The 16,314-nt window shown below is 56.2% G+C and overlaps 2 protein-coding genes across 3 annotated transcripts; one reads left to right on the top strand and one right to left on the bottom strand.

The window, feature by feature from the left end:
- Nucleotides 1-1,248: 1,248 nt before the first annotated feature.
- Nucleotides 1,249-5,045, top strand: SLC7A4 (solute carrier family 7 member 4). Of its 2 annotated transcripts, none has more exons than XM_077745854.1 (5): nucleotides 1,249-1,302; nucleotides 1,941-2,962; nucleotides 3,410-3,835; nucleotides 4,314-4,422; nucleotides 4,526-5,045. In XM_077745854.1, the coding sequence occupies exons 2-5, from the start codon at nucleotides 1,981-1,983 to the stop codon at nucleotides 4,797-4,799; spliced, it is 1,791 nt and encodes a 596-aa protein (XP_077601980.1). In that variant the 5' UTR covers nucleotides 1,249-1,302; nucleotides 1,941-1,980; the 3' UTR covers nucleotides 4,800-5,045. The 2 variants fall into 2 exon arrangements, with proteins under 2 accessions (XP_077601980.1, XP_077601979.1); XM_077745853.1 differs by having other exon boundaries at nucleotides 3,410-4,050.
- An 862-nt stretch (nucleotides 5,046-5,907) lies between these two features.
- On the bottom strand, nucleotides 5,908-15,960 carry P2RX6 (purinergic receptor P2X 6). Its single transcript, XM_077745858.1, has 12 exons — nucleotides 15,815-15,960; nucleotides 14,973-15,123; nucleotides 13,584-13,655; nucleotides 10,330-10,405; nucleotides 10,041-10,134; nucleotides 9,870-9,950; nucleotides 9,641-9,782; nucleotides 9,437-9,546; nucleotides 7,987-8,080; nucleotides 7,832-7,897; nucleotides 7,570-7,647; nucleotides 5,908-7,481 (listed from the first exon to the last, which is right to left on the bottom strand). Exons 1-12 carry the CDS (start codon nucleotides 15,946-15,948, stop codon nucleotides 7,398-7,400), a joined length of 1,182 nt encoding a protein of 393 aa, XP_077601984.1. The 5' UTR covers nucleotides 15,949-15,960; the 3' UTR covers nucleotides 5,908-7,397.
- Nucleotides 15,961-16,314: the final 354 nt, after the last annotated feature.

Raw genomic sequence — 16,314 nt, 5'->3', positions numbered from 1 at the left:
AGTGCATTTTTCTAGATTTTTATGGAGGCATTTCAGAACAAGAAACATCTGCTCAATTATGTTCAGGCCAAAGGGGAGCAAGGTAAGGGAGATGTCACCCCTCAGGAAGTGGGAGCTCATCTGTGAAGTTCTTCAAGACAACATCAGACAAATATCAGAAAGGATCAAGGGTGTTGGCCGAGGCAGAGTGTTCTGAGTGACACCATCTTGTCTGGGAGTGCACCATCCTGTCACCAGCTCATTGGGACACAGAAGCTGTAGGTGCCCTGAAAATCCATTTTGGTTTTTCTTTGCTTGGATGGATTGTCATCATTTTGCCAAATTCACACCATCATGTCACACCAACTTTTTCACTTTCAAAAAGTAGTAAGAGCAGATGGACAAAGACCCCTTAGCCCCAGGAATAAGTAAGTCTGAGGGGAGTTTGTGATGGCTACATGATGGAACATGGGGCTTGTCCGTGCTATGGAAAATAGCATGGAGTAGGTGCCCAGGATATGACCTCTCACTGATCCCCATGAGTGGGAAGCTGTTGTTGGGGTCCCCCAGGGTCCTCCAAGTCTGACTCATGCTCCTAGGCTAAGAGGGCCTCTCACTGGCATCTAAGGAAAACTAGGGGTGCCCCGAGCTGGAAGGCTCTAGATTGTCCCCACAAATCTGCTTGCCTCCTTTCAGGACAAGGCTCAGAATAGCCAGCAGTTCTCTCAACTCCCCAAAAGCTGTGCCCTCCCTCTCCTTCGGCAATGTATGAGGGCGGCTTACTGCCACCCTATTGTACAGGAGAGGTCAGGGATTGGTCGGGGTCACTCAGGCAGACCCATATCCTCATGTCACCAGAGGCTTGCCTGACTCCCTGCAGCCCCCCAAATGCCCCAACACTGGGGGAGGGGAACCTGGACGGTGACAGGCTGAGCAGAGTACATGTGCTGGGATGAAGAATCAAGGAGGGTTACTGCAGCAGCAGCGAGGGGGTGCATTCCAGATCCCTCCGGAGCCGGTCCTTACTCTTGCCTGCCTCCCAGGGCCACCCCAGTGATCTGGGTTAGTCACTTACCTGGTGGCTTGGACTTCCTCATCTGTGAACCAGACACAGTAATAGGGCTATCCTAAATTTGGTGAGTTCTGGTCTGGATTGTGTGAGGTTTGGGTATGGTGGGCAATCTGGATACTTGTGTGACAGCCAGGTGGGAGGGGCGCCGTGCTGGATCCGGCGCAGGGGGTGTGGAGGCGGGCTCTGCGCTCGGGCGACGCCAGCTGGCTAAGCAAGCACAGCACGCAGAGCGGCGGCAGCAGTGACAGCAGGTGAGTCTCAGCGAGTCCCATAGGGACGTACTCGGGCCTGAAAGGAGGCAAAGACTTGGATATCCGGGTGGAACTGGCTCTAGGCGCAGCAGCGGAGGCAGTAGCCTGTCGGGGCGGGGCGGGGGCAGAGCAAGAAGCTTTGGCTTCTGGGTGCAGGGCCTAGAGCTCCCCACCTCTGGGCCCTACCCAAGTCCCACGGGGCCAGGGAGGGAGTGGGGGTGGGGGTAGCGGTGAGTGCCAACGTCTGAGGCCAGATGGCCACCTGGTCCACGCCCAGGGCAGCAAACCCGCTCCCGTTCCGGGGCCTGGAGGCCTGGAGACCTGCCCAGCTCCTGGATAATCTGGGGTTTCCACCTTTGCTCTTGGATGCCAGACCAAGGAGAGTTTCCCAATCACACTTCCTGGAGCTGCACCCTTTCCACCCTCAGTCTCCCCCACCTAAGCTGCAAGAGGTTCCTTCACCTGCCCAAAGGCTTCCCTGTGACCTCCTGCCCACTTCTAATTCGTCCCAGCCCTCAGGCAAGCTAGCTATGCAGACATTCAGGTCCCGGGGGTAGGGTGGTGATGGATAGACAGAGCAGACTGAAGCCTGGCCCGAACGAACTGGGCAGCCCGTCATTCCCCTCTTGCCCTGGTAGGTGCCGGCAGCTGGCTCGGTGCTCCTCTTAGCTGCCCATCATGGTCAGGGGGCTGCCCAGCACTGCCAGCCTGGCGCGCTTCTGCCAGAAGCTAAACCGACTGAAGCCCCTGGAGGAGTCCACCATGGAGACATCACTGCGGCGCTGCCTGTCCACACTGGACCTGACCCTGCTGGGAGTGGGTGGTATGGTGGGCTCAGGCCTCTATGTGCTCACAGGCACAGTGGCAAAGCAGATGGCCGGCCCTGCGGTGCTCTTGTCCTTTGCCGTGGCTGCTGTGGCCTCCTTGCTGTCAGCCCTGTGCTATGCAGAGTTTGGGGCACGGCTGCCGCGTACGGGCTCTGCTTACCTGTTCACCTATGTGTCCATGGGTGAGCTGTGGGCCTTCCTCATCGGCTGGAATGTGCTCCTCGAGTACCTCATTGGCGGTGCAGCCGTGGCCCGTGCCTGGAGTGGCTACCTGGATGCCATGTTCAACCACCGCATCCACAACCTCACCGAGGCCTATGTTGGAACCTGGCAGGTGCCCTTGCTAGCCCACTACCCAGACTTCCTGGCTGCTGGCATTATAATTTTGGCCTCTGTCTTCATCTCCTGCGGAGCCCGAGTTTCCTCCTGGCTCAACCACACGTTCTCTGTTGTCAGCCTTGTCGTCATCCTCTTTGTCATCATCCTGGGATTTATCCTGGCCCGCCCACACAACTGGAGTGCTGAGGAGGGTGGCTTTGCACCTTTTGGGTTCTCCGGCATCATGGCCGGCACCGCCACCTGCTTCTACGCCTTTGTGGGCTTTGATGTCATTGCTGCCTCCAGCGAGGAGGCCAGGAACCCCAAGCGAGCTGTGCCTATAGCCATTACCATCTCACTTGGCCTGGCAGCTGGCGCCTACATTCTCGTCTCCACCGTGCTCACCCTCATGGTGCCTTGGCACAGCCTGGACCCTGACTCCGCACTCGCTGATGCCTTCTACCGGCGGGGATATAGCTGGGCTGGCTTCATTGTGGCGGCAGGCTCCATCTGCGGTAAGAGGCCCTTCAGGCAAGGTGGAAATGAGCAGAGTAGTGGGGCCTTGCCCTAAGCTTCCCAGGGAACACACCTCCATCCAGGTCTGTTACCGGTTGCATGTGGGACCCAGGAAGGTGCTGATTATTAGACTCTCTACCTAGGCTTGTTGAGAGCTACTCACTGCCCCCTCCCAACTGTACATAAAATGTTGGTTCTGAGTATGTGCTTCCAGGTCCTTTCCTGGGAGAAGGATCAGCCCTCACGAGGTTCTCTGATGGGCCTGTCACCTAAACTAGGGTGTCCCGTTCCTGGTGGGGGGCGGGGAGCAAGCCATCAGGCTCACTCTGAGATCCCAGACAAACTCACGCCCATGCTCCCGAGGGGTTGTGCATGCCCTGACTCACAGCGGAGGCCCCTGATAGGCCCGTCCACCCTGCTCACCAGTGCCCCACCCTCTGTCACAGCCATGAACACTGTCCTGCTCAGCAGCCTCTTCTCCCTGCCACGCATCGTCTATGCCATGGCCATCGACGGGCTCTTCTTCCAGGTGTTTGCCCAAGTGCACCCCCGGACGCAGGTGCCCATGGTGGGCATCCTTGTGTTCGGGGGCCTCATGACTTGCTTGGCGCTGCTGCTGGATCTGGAGGCTCTGGTCCAGTTCCTGTCCATTGGCACACTGCTGGCCTACACCTTCGTGGCCACCAGCATTATTGTGCTACGCTTCCAGAGGGCCCCTCCGTGCAGTGCCTCAGGCCCAGCCAGCCCTGACCCCAGGGTCAAAGAGTACCACTCTTTCTCGGACCACATACAACTGGTGGGCACCGAGCAGGCCTCGGCCCCTGAGCCCGGGCAGCTGCGGCCAGCCCTAAGGCCCTACCTGGGCTTTCTAGGTAGGTACAGCCCTGGAGCTGCTGTGGCTTGGGCCCTCAGCATGCTGGTGGCCTCGGCCATCACCCTGGCCTGTGTACTGGTCTTCGGGGACTCAGCCCTGCACCTCCCATACTGGGGCTACATCCTGCTGCTCCTGCTCAGCTCCGTCACGTTTCTGCTCAGCCTCCTCATCCTGGGGGCTCACCAGCAACGGCAGCAGCAAGACACCTTCCAGGTACCTCCCCTGGCCAATGCCCCCCGGCTGGCAGCCCAGCTAGCTCTCTTTGTCCCTTCCTCCTCCACTGCGGCAGGAGGAACCGGGGCTCACAGGGTTGGGGAGGCCACTACGCCCATCCCCTGTCTTTCCGCATGGCACATGGGCACTTGTTTCCAGAATCTCCAGAGGTGGAGAACGGCTCTTGGGACTCTTGAAGACTCAGGCCCTGAGCCAGCAGACCTTCTCTGCAGCCCAGCCCAGCCCTGCTCTTGCCCCCTCAGATCCCCATGGTGCCCCTGACTCCAGCCCTGAGCATCCTTCTCAACATATGCCTCATGCTGAAGCTAAGCTACCTGACTTGGCTGCGCTTCTCCATCTGGCTGGTGATCGGTGAGTGGGGGCCAGGCTTGGGGCCCCGGGTGGGCCACAGGAAGAAGGCAAGGAGGGCAAGCCGGGTCGGGACCTGCCCTTCAGCCCCCCACAACTGCTGCAGGGCTCGCCGTGTATTTTGGCTATGGCATCTGGCACAGCAAAGAGAACCAGCGGGAGCTGCCGGAGCTGACCACACGCTACGTGGTGTTCCCCAGCACCAACCTGGAGGAGACGGTACAGACTGTGCAGCCCCCCAGCCAGCTGCCCTCCCAGGATCCCAGCCCCGCGGAGCAGCCCACCAGTCCGTGAATCAAGCTGGAGGCCTGTCCATGCTTGCTCTGCCCTCAGCCCACCTCCTCAGGAGCCCAGAGAAGCTGGGAGTCCCGTCTATCTGAGCCAGCTCAGGTTTGCAGGCCTGCCCATGCTGAGGGGTACCCCAGACCTTAAAGCCTTAGCTCAAGTGCCTAGCTTTGGGTTTTGAGGAGTGGGCCATGGTCAGTGCTGGTGTGGTGAACATTTTGCCTAGCACCTTCCTGTTCATGAACAATTTCAGTTTCTTGGGCAGGCAGGGTGGGCTAGGGTGGGCGGGGAAGAAGCCCACAACCCCAGATATCCATAATAATAACCTCTTGGCCAGCCACAAGGCCTGCTGCTATGTCCTGCTGCATTCTTTGTGTCCTTGAGTCCTCTCCTGCCCTCTGGGAACCAGGTGACTGTCCCCAATCCATGGCAAAGATGCCAAGGTTTGGCAAGAGGGAGGCACCAGCTGTGGTCAGGAACATTGCTGAGCCTGGGTCCTGGGGTCCTGCCCTCAGGCTGGCGCCCTCTGCCCAGCTCAGTGGAGGAGGTGCATATAACTCTACACACACAATGAGAGGAGAGATCCATGAAAAGGGCAGAGTCAGGCTCCCCCATACAGGCTCCCCACATGTTCCCTGGTGGGGGAAAAGATCCAGAGAGCAGAGCCTCAGTCCCAAAAAGACCACCTAGAAAGGACAGTGGGGTTTCAGGGCCCTCTTGGGTTCCCAGGGCTTCCAGAAAGTGCACTGTATCCCTGAGGCCTGCCCAGGGATGTAGAGGCACACTGCATGTGCCCACATGGCCCACATGGCTTACCCTGGTGCTTCACATCCACATGCAGACTGAGGCAACAGATGTTTCCAACTCAGGTCTGGCCATAGTTCTCTGGCTGTCTCGGCTGGCACTCATCCTCTCCCCCTACCCCTTCCTCAAGGGCTTTGAGATAAAGGCTCAGGATGCTACATACATGTATGATATACGCACCCCGTATACAGATGCATATACCGTATATGCACTTGCCTGCCCCAAGTACCTCTGAGTCCACCTGGTGGCTGTGCGGCTCCAGTCCTTGAGGGGGTCTCCAGGCCCTTCCTGTCCCCCTCCACTGGCCTCCCTAAAGCCATGCTATATCCATCATAGATGCTTCCAACTCCCCACTCCTGGCTGTTAAGGACTACACAGGAAGCTGCTGGTTTTGGCAGGCTTTACTCCTTAACTCTCAGTAGCTATGACAGCTTTCTCTGGGCCCTGAGGACAACCAGATACATGTGATCCCATTCCAATAACCAGGCCTCAGAGCCATGTTCTCTCACCCTGGCTCTTCTGAACCTGCCTCCCCATGGACATCGCTCTGGGGACTGAGAAGTACCAGAGACCCCGAGGGTTTGCTGGGGCTCCAGATGCCTCCCAGTTACTACTTCAGCCTGAGCCTCAGCCCTGGTCCTCCCCAAATGGCCTTTGTGACTCCACTGCCAAGCTGCCAGCACAGTCCTGGTCACCAGGGACCCATGAGAAAGAAGCCCCTTGCCTCCCTGGAGTAGGTACTCCCAAATCCTTGCCTCTGCCCTGGGACCAGGGGAGACTTTGACTCCTGCAGCCCCTTTCTTCCCTTCCTGACTGTGGGGCTGGGGGTGGGGGTGCGTAATTCTCCAGCAGGCAGGACTCAGACCTTGAAAAGATACCAGGCCAGTCTGCTGGGGCCCTTTGTGTCCTTTGTTAGGGACATTCCTTCCAGGGACGTGCAGATGCCTTGATAGGTTCTTAGATGTGACCTTGGGTAGCAGATGGACAGCTCACTAATCTCATGGCTCCGGTGAGCAGGTTCCAGGGCTGGGGGTTAATGAGGAAGCACATAGAAGATCCCAAAGGACCCAGTGACCACTAACCCAGCCCCTCCACCTTCTCTTCTCCATCCCAATCCTCCACAGCTCAAGGGCTACCACCAAGAAGGAGTTGATGCTCATAAGCTGGGCAGGTGCGAGACCAAAGGGTGCCTGTGCCCTTGCCTGGGTTCCCAGGGGGTTGGATTATCTATCTGCCTACCCACCCTTCATTTCATGGATGAGGCCCAGAGTTGGGTAGGAACCTGCCTCGGGCAACCCAACACCAGAGAAGCTGAGATAATCCCTCTTGTCAGGGTTCTTTCTACCTTGCTTCAGACTCCAGTTGCATAGACCCCAGTGTGGCACAGCTGAGAGGGAGGGGTTCTACCTAAGATGGGGGTGCTGGTAGGGGGAGAAGGGCTGGAGTCTGCCCTAGCCAGTGAGAGAATCAGTACTGAGAACACTGGTGATGGAAGCTGGGGGAAAGTTCTTTAGACCTAGATATAGCAGGAGCCTCACCAGACCATTACCCTACCATGTGGGTGTCCCAGGGGCTCCCCTTCTCTGTGGCTCCTGTTCTGCTACAGGTTTCTAGGCAAAACTGGCTTCTCTGGCTCCCCCAGGCAGCATCCTGCTGGAGCTGGAGTCAGGGGAGGGACAGTCTGTCTGGGAGTGGAAGGGTGGAATTCCCCACCCCCCTCACACCCTAATCCTGCTGGGGCTTTATCCAGGAGGTGCCCACAGTAGGGCCCCCACCCTGCAACCAGCGGGGAACAGCTACAGGTCTCAGAAACAGGCCAGTGAGTGGGGGGCCGGAGCCTCAGCATGGTCACTCTGGTGTTGATGTCTGGCTCCCAGACTGGGTCCCCTCTAAGGCCCCTGGGCAGCCATGCACGGGGGTGCAGAAGCTGGCTCTGTCCGCTCAGGGTTGGTGGTCACCTTCGGGGCCTTTGCCTGCAGATGAGGACATCATATCAGGGCTCTGAACAACATCCTCCAAAGTGTAACAGAACCCAAGGGTTCGGACACGCCTATGGCTCACCTCCTCATACTTGGTCCTCCAGTAGAAATGGGCTTCTTCGTCCACATACAACAGCAGCAGATCACAGAAGAAGGTGATCTGGGAAGGGCAGGGCAGACCTGTGTCCTGGCCCTCAACCTGCCCTTCCGCCACCTCCCCAGCCCTCACCGCGAGACAACATCATGTATGGGAGAGGAGTGGGTGCGGGGGGTCTCAGGTATGCACTTGGGCAGGCCTGGGCACACAGTTGCAACCAGAGGGAGCCCACAGTAGTCAGACTCACCACACCCAGCCAAGCTGCTCCGGTGCCCAGAGTGATGATCGTGGGGATGAGCCCGAACTTCCCTGCCTGAGACCGACCTAGGCTGAGCCTCCGGGGCTATGACCATCTCCCCCTCCTACTCCCACCACCCATTACTCTCACCCAACACCTCCTACCTGCCCCGTGACAAGGATGTCAAAGCGGATCCCATAGAGCTTGAGCAGACTCCGGGCCTCCACACCTGAGGGCTTCCACCAGTGAGTGGCTGTCCTGAAGGTAGGAAAGGTCTGGTGGCTTGCTCTGCTGCCACTCCTGGGCTGGGCAGGTCCTCCCAGGCTTCCTTCTTACTCATCCATTGATTGTATAAACCCCCAGCCCCAGATGTCTCCCCCTTGTGGCGTTGCTGAGGACCCAGGGGAAAGGCAACCTGGGACCTACTTAGAAACTCCTTGCCTGCTGAGGGGACAGAAAGATCCCTACATAGACACTAGTACTGAGGGTGGGGACAGGTAAGGAGGCAAGCCCTGGGCTGTGTGAGTCCAAAGGAAACTCACTACCCCTAGGAAGTGAGAAAGGCTTTCCGCAAGGGGTACTTTGAGGCTGGTCTTCTAGGGGTCGGGAAGGAGTGTACTAGACAGAAAGCAGGACAGGTAAGAGCACAGAGGTGGCAGGAAGAAGAATGTGGGCAAGGAGCCAGCCCCTCATAGTTGCAAAGGGCCAGGGAGGTCAAGGAAGCCAGGCCAAGAAAAGCCCAGTGAGCAATGTCAAAGGGGCATCATCTCTAGGCCTGAGGGTTGTGTGTACATATGTGTGACCATGACCAGGTGACAGGAAGTGACAAGGATTCTGGCAGGTTGAGGGAGATCTGTTTAGGAGACTCAAAGACATGACAATAAATGCAATACAAAATCCCTGAGTGCATCTTGGATCGGAAAAGAAAAAGATACAGGACTATTATTGGCACTGTTGGGAAAATGCAAATATTAGATTTATTCTGGCCAATGTTAAATTTACTGAGTGCGACTGTGGTACAGTGGTCACGTGGGTAAGGTCCTCCTTCTCAGGACAGTGTTGAGAGGAAGAATGTCAGGTGTCTGCCACTTACTTTAAAATGCTTCCCTCTGAAATCTAGCTAAATATATCCAGCTCATTCTAGAGAGGGAGAGAGAAAGCAAATGTGGCAAAATGGTACAAAATAAAACCAGAACCAAAAAAGCCCTAGTGAACCCCGATAAAGGGTATATGGCTATGGCTGTTCACAGAACTAGTCTTTGCATTTTTCTATAGGTTTTTGAAAATTCTGAGATAAGACCTAAGGGAAAAGTAAAAAAGAACCCTCCCACCCAAGCCAAAGAGTGTGGTGCTAGAGGCAGGGTGGGGTGGGGGAGGGGCTGGGGGGGGTGAGAAGTCCCAAGGGACAGAAGGGGGATAGGATTAGGAGGGAGGCTGGACAGAGCCTGTGCTGGAGGACCCGGAGCTGAGAACACCCGTCCTGACCCTGGGGACCTCCTCGAACACACAATGGAATGTCCAGAGAGCTGGGCAAGGGTGTGGCCCCAGGACAAGTAGTGGGGGGTGGGAGGGGGGCCTGGCTGAACAGCAGCAGGAGGGCAGGAGGGGCCGCACCTGAAGTTGTAGCTCGTCTCCTGCAGCTGGAAGGAATAGTGAGGCCGGCAGTCGGAGCCCCCAGCATCCAGGTCACAATCCCAGCGGACTTGGACGCCCACAGCACCTCCCTGCACACAGCACATCGCTGCTTCACCAGCAGGCACGCAGGCCCCGGGACCCTCTCCCTGAACTTTCCTGGAACTCTGCCCCCCACGGACTCACCAGCAATGCCAGGTCCTCAAACACCCCTCCAGCTGCAGCCACGAGATCCCCGATGCGGAACACAGGGCAGTAGGGGCTGTAGCGTGAGTCGTAGCGACAGCGCTTGAAATAAGTGGCGTCCCAGGTGTCCAAGGCATTGGACCTGCGGGTGGGGGTGGGGGATGGGACAGAAGGTCAGGTAAGACCAGACAAGGAGGGTCTGGGGCCAGCAGGACATACCTACACTTACTTGGAGAAGTTGAATTTGCTGAAAGTGACAGTGTTCTTGATGAACAAGGTGAAGTTCTCTGCCTGGACCAGTAGGGGCTTCCTGCTGGTAAAGGAGAAGTGAAGGGCAGGCTTCTTGGTTCTGGGGCCTTGCCCTGGAGGTGGGTGGGTGTGGGTGGGTGGAGAGACTTACGCGGGCACAGTGCCACTCTCCACAGGGCACCAGCCCTGGATCTCACAGGTCCTGTGGGTCCCATTGAATTCCACACATTGGCCCGTTTTTATACCTTGAAAATACAAGACAAACTCCGGGCCCTCAAATCGCCACAGGGCCAAGGGATGGGGTGAGGCAAGGGGCCACTGACACAAAGGAGAGATGCAGAGACACCACCAGGCCTGCCCTAAAGAACCACCCAGGGTCCCAGCCCCGCCCCTGGAGCTCCCACCCAGGGGAGCCACTGGAAGACAGGGCCCAGAGTTACCATGGCTGTGCGTCCCAGTCTCCCCTTCCGGACAGTCCTCATCAGCCCAGCAGGTAGCCAGCGGGATGGAGGGGTGCTGAGGTGGGGAAAGCAGAGTTGCCAAGAGCTCAGGGACGGTCTCCCCTCTGTGAACCAGCCTTGCAGTCTGCAGGGACATAGCCCTCCCTGCCTTAGCCACATAGAAATCCCTGAGTTTGGGGGCACAGGGCAAAGCCGGAGGGTAAAAATGAAAAGAGATGGTTGGAGGAGGAGGGTGGCAAGCAGCCCCCCAGCCAGATAGGAGGTGCAGGTGCTGTATTCCAAGGCAGAGCAAGCCTCCTTCCTTCCTGATAGTTCTCTCCTGGCCGGAGGCCCCGATCCTCTGGTCCACCTCCAACGACAGAACAGAGAAGGTGAAGGAACTCTGGGAAGGGCAAATTCATGCCAGGGTGGAGGGGTGGGGCATGGTGAACAAAGGGCAGGGACCTAGTTGGAGGGGCCTGGGTGGGGAAGTGGTAGGACCACACACTTGCTGAGGGACCATAGGCTAGTCTCTCCCCTACTTATTTTTCAGTAAAACAGGGACATCAGTGCCTACACATAGTCACAGTGTTCTGGGCATCAGCCAGAAGGGGGCCTGGCAAAGTTTCTGGGGGTCCTACACTCCCTGAAGCAGAAGGCACACTCTCAGACACAGTCCTGCACCAGGCTGACAATGAACACCACTGTCCAGGTTACCTGGCTCAGGAGAAGTGGGAGGAGCACTGTGCCAGGGTGGCAAGAGGGGTTTGGGGACTTCAAACCAAATGAGACAGTGGGACTGTGGGGGGTTGGGACCATGATACGTGGGCAGAGGCCAGAGTGGGGTCTCCTGTGTCCTGAGTCTGCCCCTCCTCTCCACCCTGGTTGGGCCACCATCTCCTCCAATCGAACCCCACGATAACCACCACAGGGCCCCCTCTCTGCATCATCTGCCTCATTCATTCAGCAGAGACCATCCCTAGTTCCGCCATGCTCCTGTGATCAAGCTCAGCTCCTTCACAGAGTCCAAATGGCCCCTGAGGTCTTGGGCAATCCCCTGGCCACCCCAATCCAAATCTAGTCTCCAACCAGCATCAGCAGCAGGTGACCCTGGAGATGCCTCATCTCACATAGCTTGGGGTCTTTGCTCACATAGCTGCCTCTGCCTGGACGTTCTCAAGATCCCACTTGGGCCTTGAGTCCTGTGGGAAACCCTTCTTGAGGCCCTGGGCCGGCAGACATGCCTCCCTGGGTCTCTGGCTGCAGCCCCCGCCCCCACCACAGGACCTGCCACCTTGGTTGGGCTGCCTGTGCAGGAGCTCCTGAGATACAAGGGAGTGGAGTCTTGCAAGTCCAGCATGGGGCCTGCCCTTACCCCACCGCCCCAGGGGCTCGGCAGTTGTTTGCTAAAGGCTGTGAGTCTCCAAGGAACACAGTGCATGTTTTGGGAAGGACCAGATGACCAGGCCCCCGGAGAGGAGCTGGCAGGATCTTTGGTGAGTCTCCGGAAGCCATGTTGTCAGATCTGATTAATTACTTCCCAGCCTCAGTAGTTTCATGGGAAAAGCTAGAAACTGGGACATGAGGCAAAGAGGAATCACACGGATTCCAGAAAACACAGAATGATGGTTTCAGCAAAATTTCAGGACAGCCTCCAACCTGAACATTAATTAGATGTCTTCTGGGCATCTAGAAGGACACCATGTATGTTTGCTGTGTGTAAACACATCGTTTGTGCACACACTTCACGTCCTTTGTGGACAGAGCCAACCTAGGACACATGACATCCCCAGGAAATGTGGGGGGGCACAACAACCAGGACACAGGGGACAGGTGACCACACAATTATTCTCCAGCCCCACAAGCAATTAAATGTTTAAAAAAAATTTTTTTTTAAGTTTATTTATTTTGAGAGAGAGCAAGCAAGCAGGGGAGGGACAGAAAGAGACAGGGAGAGAGAGAATCCCATGCAGGCTCCTCACTGTCAGCACGGAGCCCAATGCGAGGCTCAGACTTACAAACTGTGAGATCATGACATGGGCTGAAACCAAGAGTCGTCGGACGCTTAACTGACTGAGCCACCCAGGCGTCCCGTGCTAGATGTGATTTTAAAAAGATGTTACCATGGAGATAGGCTTCCAGGGCTATGTCCTGGGTCCCAACTGCTCAAACAAAATCCACAGTTGGAGAATCACACACTTAAAAATGGGTAAGATGGTAAATTTTACATTACATGTATTTAATCACACACACACAAAAGTTTGGGGGGAAAAAGCCATAACTGGAGAGTAGAGCACTGTGCTCTGTGACAGACACTAGATCCATGGGTCATCCTTAGGCATGGGACAAAGGTGAGATTTTAGGTGGAAAACCTGCAATTCTGGATGAGAAATAGACAAAAATAGGGTGAGACACTCTGGTGTGACCATAGTTGTAAAAAATGCCCACCAGAGATCGTACGTGGCCCTGAGGTCAGCATAAGCAGGTGTTTTCATTGTTTGCCCACAAAAATGGAAGCTGCCTTAGGACACAATAATAGAGCCTGTGCCTAGAAGAGAGGAAGAGCTCTATTAGAGCTCACCTGATCCTGTACCCAGTTCCGGGTGTTACACTGACCAACTGGAGGGTGCCCAGAGGTGGGACCAGGAAGGCAAGGGGCCTGGATATCTCACAGTGAGCTACAGCGGAAGGCTCCAGAAGACTACTTGGAGGCCCAGAGACTGAGTAGCCTTGAGCGTGTGACTCTAACTTGTTGAGATCCTGTCTTCTCATCATAAATGGGATCATAGTAATTTCTTTTTTTAATTTTTGTAAATGTTTATTTATTTTTGACACACAGACACACACACACACACACACACACACACACACAGAGTGTGTGTGCATGGAGGAGGGGCAGAGAGAGAAGGGAGACACAGAATCCAAAGCAGGCTCCCAGCTCTGAGCTGTCAGCACAGAGCCTGACTCAGGGCTTGAACTCACGAACCGTGAATCAGTCATGACCTGAGCCAAAGTCAGATACTTAATGGACTGAGCCACCCAAGTGTTCCTGGATCATAGTGATTCTTACCAGGCAGGGTATTTGTGAAGACTAAATGGAATGATTCACGAAAAGGCTTTAGCTCAGTGCCTGGTATACAGTAGCACATACTATGCCCTCAGTTAACCTGGGAAGGCGAGGGAAGGACATGACTGATGACCCAGGTCTGGCAGAGGAACTAGGGACCCACTGGGAAGCTCCTGAGCACTCTTACCTCTGGACACCTGTCCTGAACTTGTTCTGGCGTCACAAGAAAATTGGTCACCAAGAAGAACACATTCTCTCCCTAGAAAGCAAAGGTCAGAGTTGGTCTCTGCTTCTTTCTCCAAAAGGGAGAGGCCAGAGCTGGCAGCTTAACTTGTGGGGAAAGGGGTCCTGGCTCCATCAAGTCATCAACTCTGCTCCAGGAAAGCACCTCCAGGGAGGCCAGTTGAAATAGAGAAGAGAGGCCTGCTGGGTTTCTGGCCTTTTCCAAGCCCACAGCTGCCTCTTTGAGACAAGTGTATTTTTCATGTTTGTACTCATTCCTTCAACCACAATTTTCCAATTGCCTCCTGCTTCTAGGCACTGAAGATCCAGAGCTGAGTTGGACCGGGGGCCTGCACAAGCTAGTGGGGAAGTGGACCCCTCACTGCACATAGAAAGGGGCCAGGGGAGCAGGTGGTGAGCTCTGCCTGGGCAAAAGGTGGCTAAGCACAGGCAGGGTGGCTGGCATCCAAGTACGGTGTGTGTGAGTTTTGCAAGTTTGGGGCAATGCACACCAAGGAAAGAGAGAAGGCAGCAGGTGTGACAGCTGTCAGGATTTGGAGGGACTCGGTGGCCACTACTATGGAAAGGGAGTCCCCCCAGGGTGAAAACAAGGGCTGGCAGGCTCTGATTGATGTCACATAGGAAAGCTCTGGCTGGTGCTGAGTAGAGTGCATCTGGGGGCCCACTAGAAGGTCATGGCCTCATACAGGTATGGTATAGGCAGCAGTGAAAATTGCTAGGAGATGGAATGGTCAGAAGGGAGGGACAGGTCCAGCTTTGGCCCTCATTGGATGAAAAGAGGCCACATTGGGAGAGGGAGATGATTTCTCTTTGGATGTGGTGGGTATGCACCCAGGAGGCAGCTGTGCTAGAGGTACGTGGTCACTGAGGCTACAGTTTTGGCATTGGCAGGATAAAGGTAGCAACTGAGGCTGTAGGCAATCTGGGTGGAGGAAGGAGCCAGAAATGCCTCGTGGGAGGGCCAGAGGAGGAGTGCTCAGGTCAGGGAGGGGAGCATTCAGGAAGCTCAAGGCCCTGGTTTCCCCATGCTTCTCCCGCCCCACCCTCAAGCTCAAGCCTTGAGTTCCTAAACTTTCCACTCTTCTAAGTACAGCCTCTATAAAGGCTGTTCCTCTGGCCTGGCTTCCTGGTCTGTCCCCTTGTCCACCTAGAAGCTTCTTACACATCCCCGAGAGCCCTATCCAGGCACCACTCCTCTGTAAGGCTCTTCCCAAGCCCAGCCTTATGACGGTACCAGCTCCCTGCTCTGGCATCACATGCCTCTCACACACACATTCTCTGCAAGGGTGGTATCAGAGGTGTCATTGCCTCGCAGTCGAACCAAGGCACCTACCTGTGGTGGCTTCACGAAGTCTGCTACATCCCACAGCCGATTACCCATCTCCTTGATCTGGGTCACAGAAACCCCTTTGAGTTTGGTGATGACAGAAATCTGGGGGTCCAGGTCTCGCTCCTGGTAGCCTTTTTTGGCGAGGAGAGCCCACCTTAGGAAGAATTGATGGGCAGTGTGGCACGTCCCTGACCCATGATGAGCAGTGGCAGAGCGGGACCTGCCCTCTCAAGCCTCTCTCCTCATATACCCTGCAGGCTCTCAGCCCAGGACTCGGGGTCCCTACCTCCCCTCCAGCCTCATTTTCCATCCCAAACACCCTGCACAGATCAGAAGTTCCAACCATGGTCAGAGAGCCAGTGCCTTTCATGGCACTCAGGGGCTTGGAGATACCCATCATCTCTTCCTTCACCAGCCAACACAACACCCTCCTCCTGCCCTGGCTGGGCCCATCTCCTCCTTAAAGACTCCCCTGACCCAGCTAAAATTGGTGGTTTCTATTGGGGACCTTAGTGCTACAGCTCTTCCAGGCATCGGGAGCTACTTCCTACGTCACCAGGGGCCTCCTGGGTACAGGTGGGGGCCATCTTGCTCTGTGTGCAGAGCCCAATATGGGCCTGGAAACAAGGAACAGGAAAAGAGGGCAGAGGAACTGGCTTGGTCTCGTATCCATTGGCCTCTAGACAGACAAAGATCCTCCCTTCTGCCCACTTCCTCCCCTGTCCCGACATGCTCCCCTCTGCTACCACCAGCTCAGCCCCTGAAGAGTCAAACCCTCAACCGTCAGCCCAGGACAACCAGTCATTATCCCTCCAGCCATTGTGGTCCAGGAGCCATTCTCTTACCCCACCACGTAGGCCATGACCCCGAGTTGCAGCAACCTCTGCAGGGCGCCCACCCGCCAGTTCCTGGTTATCACATACTTCTCCGTTTTGTAATCCAGAAGCCCCCAGCCTGCCAGGGCCCCTAGAAAGCCCATGCTTCCAGCTCCTGCTGTCTGCTGGGGCGCATGAGTCAGCACAGCAGCTGCAGTCACAGCTGAATAGGAGGTAAAGCAGGCGCCCAAGCCAGCAGGCCAGCAGCTATTAAAGGGACACTTCCACTGGGGACAGGATCCAGCCTCCACCCCTCAGCCCTGGGTTTAGTCCCAACCGCCAGCTGCCCAGAGCCTGCCACCCTCTCCCTCTGCAGGGGCCCAGGTCAAGGTAGAGAGGAACAGCCCCTGCAACCTGCCCCCTGGCCTCACTTCCTTGGGGGAAGGAAGGAGGAAGAGAGGAAAAGTGTCATAGATACTGTGAGAGGGCAGCATGAGGACTGCAGGAGCCCAGAGGAGAGGGTCAAGAAA

This window comes from Crocuta crocuta, unplaced genomic scaffold (genome assembly GCF_008692635.1).
Source record: "Crocuta crocuta isolate KB4526 unplaced genomic scaffold, BGI_CrCroc_1.0 scaffold344, whole genome shotgun sequence".
NCBI classification, from domain to species: domain Eukaryota; kingdom Metazoa; phylum Chordata; class Mammalia; order Carnivora; family Hyaenidae; genus Crocuta; species Crocuta crocuta.
This window is presented reverse-complemented; position numbering and strand designations above follow the sequence as displayed.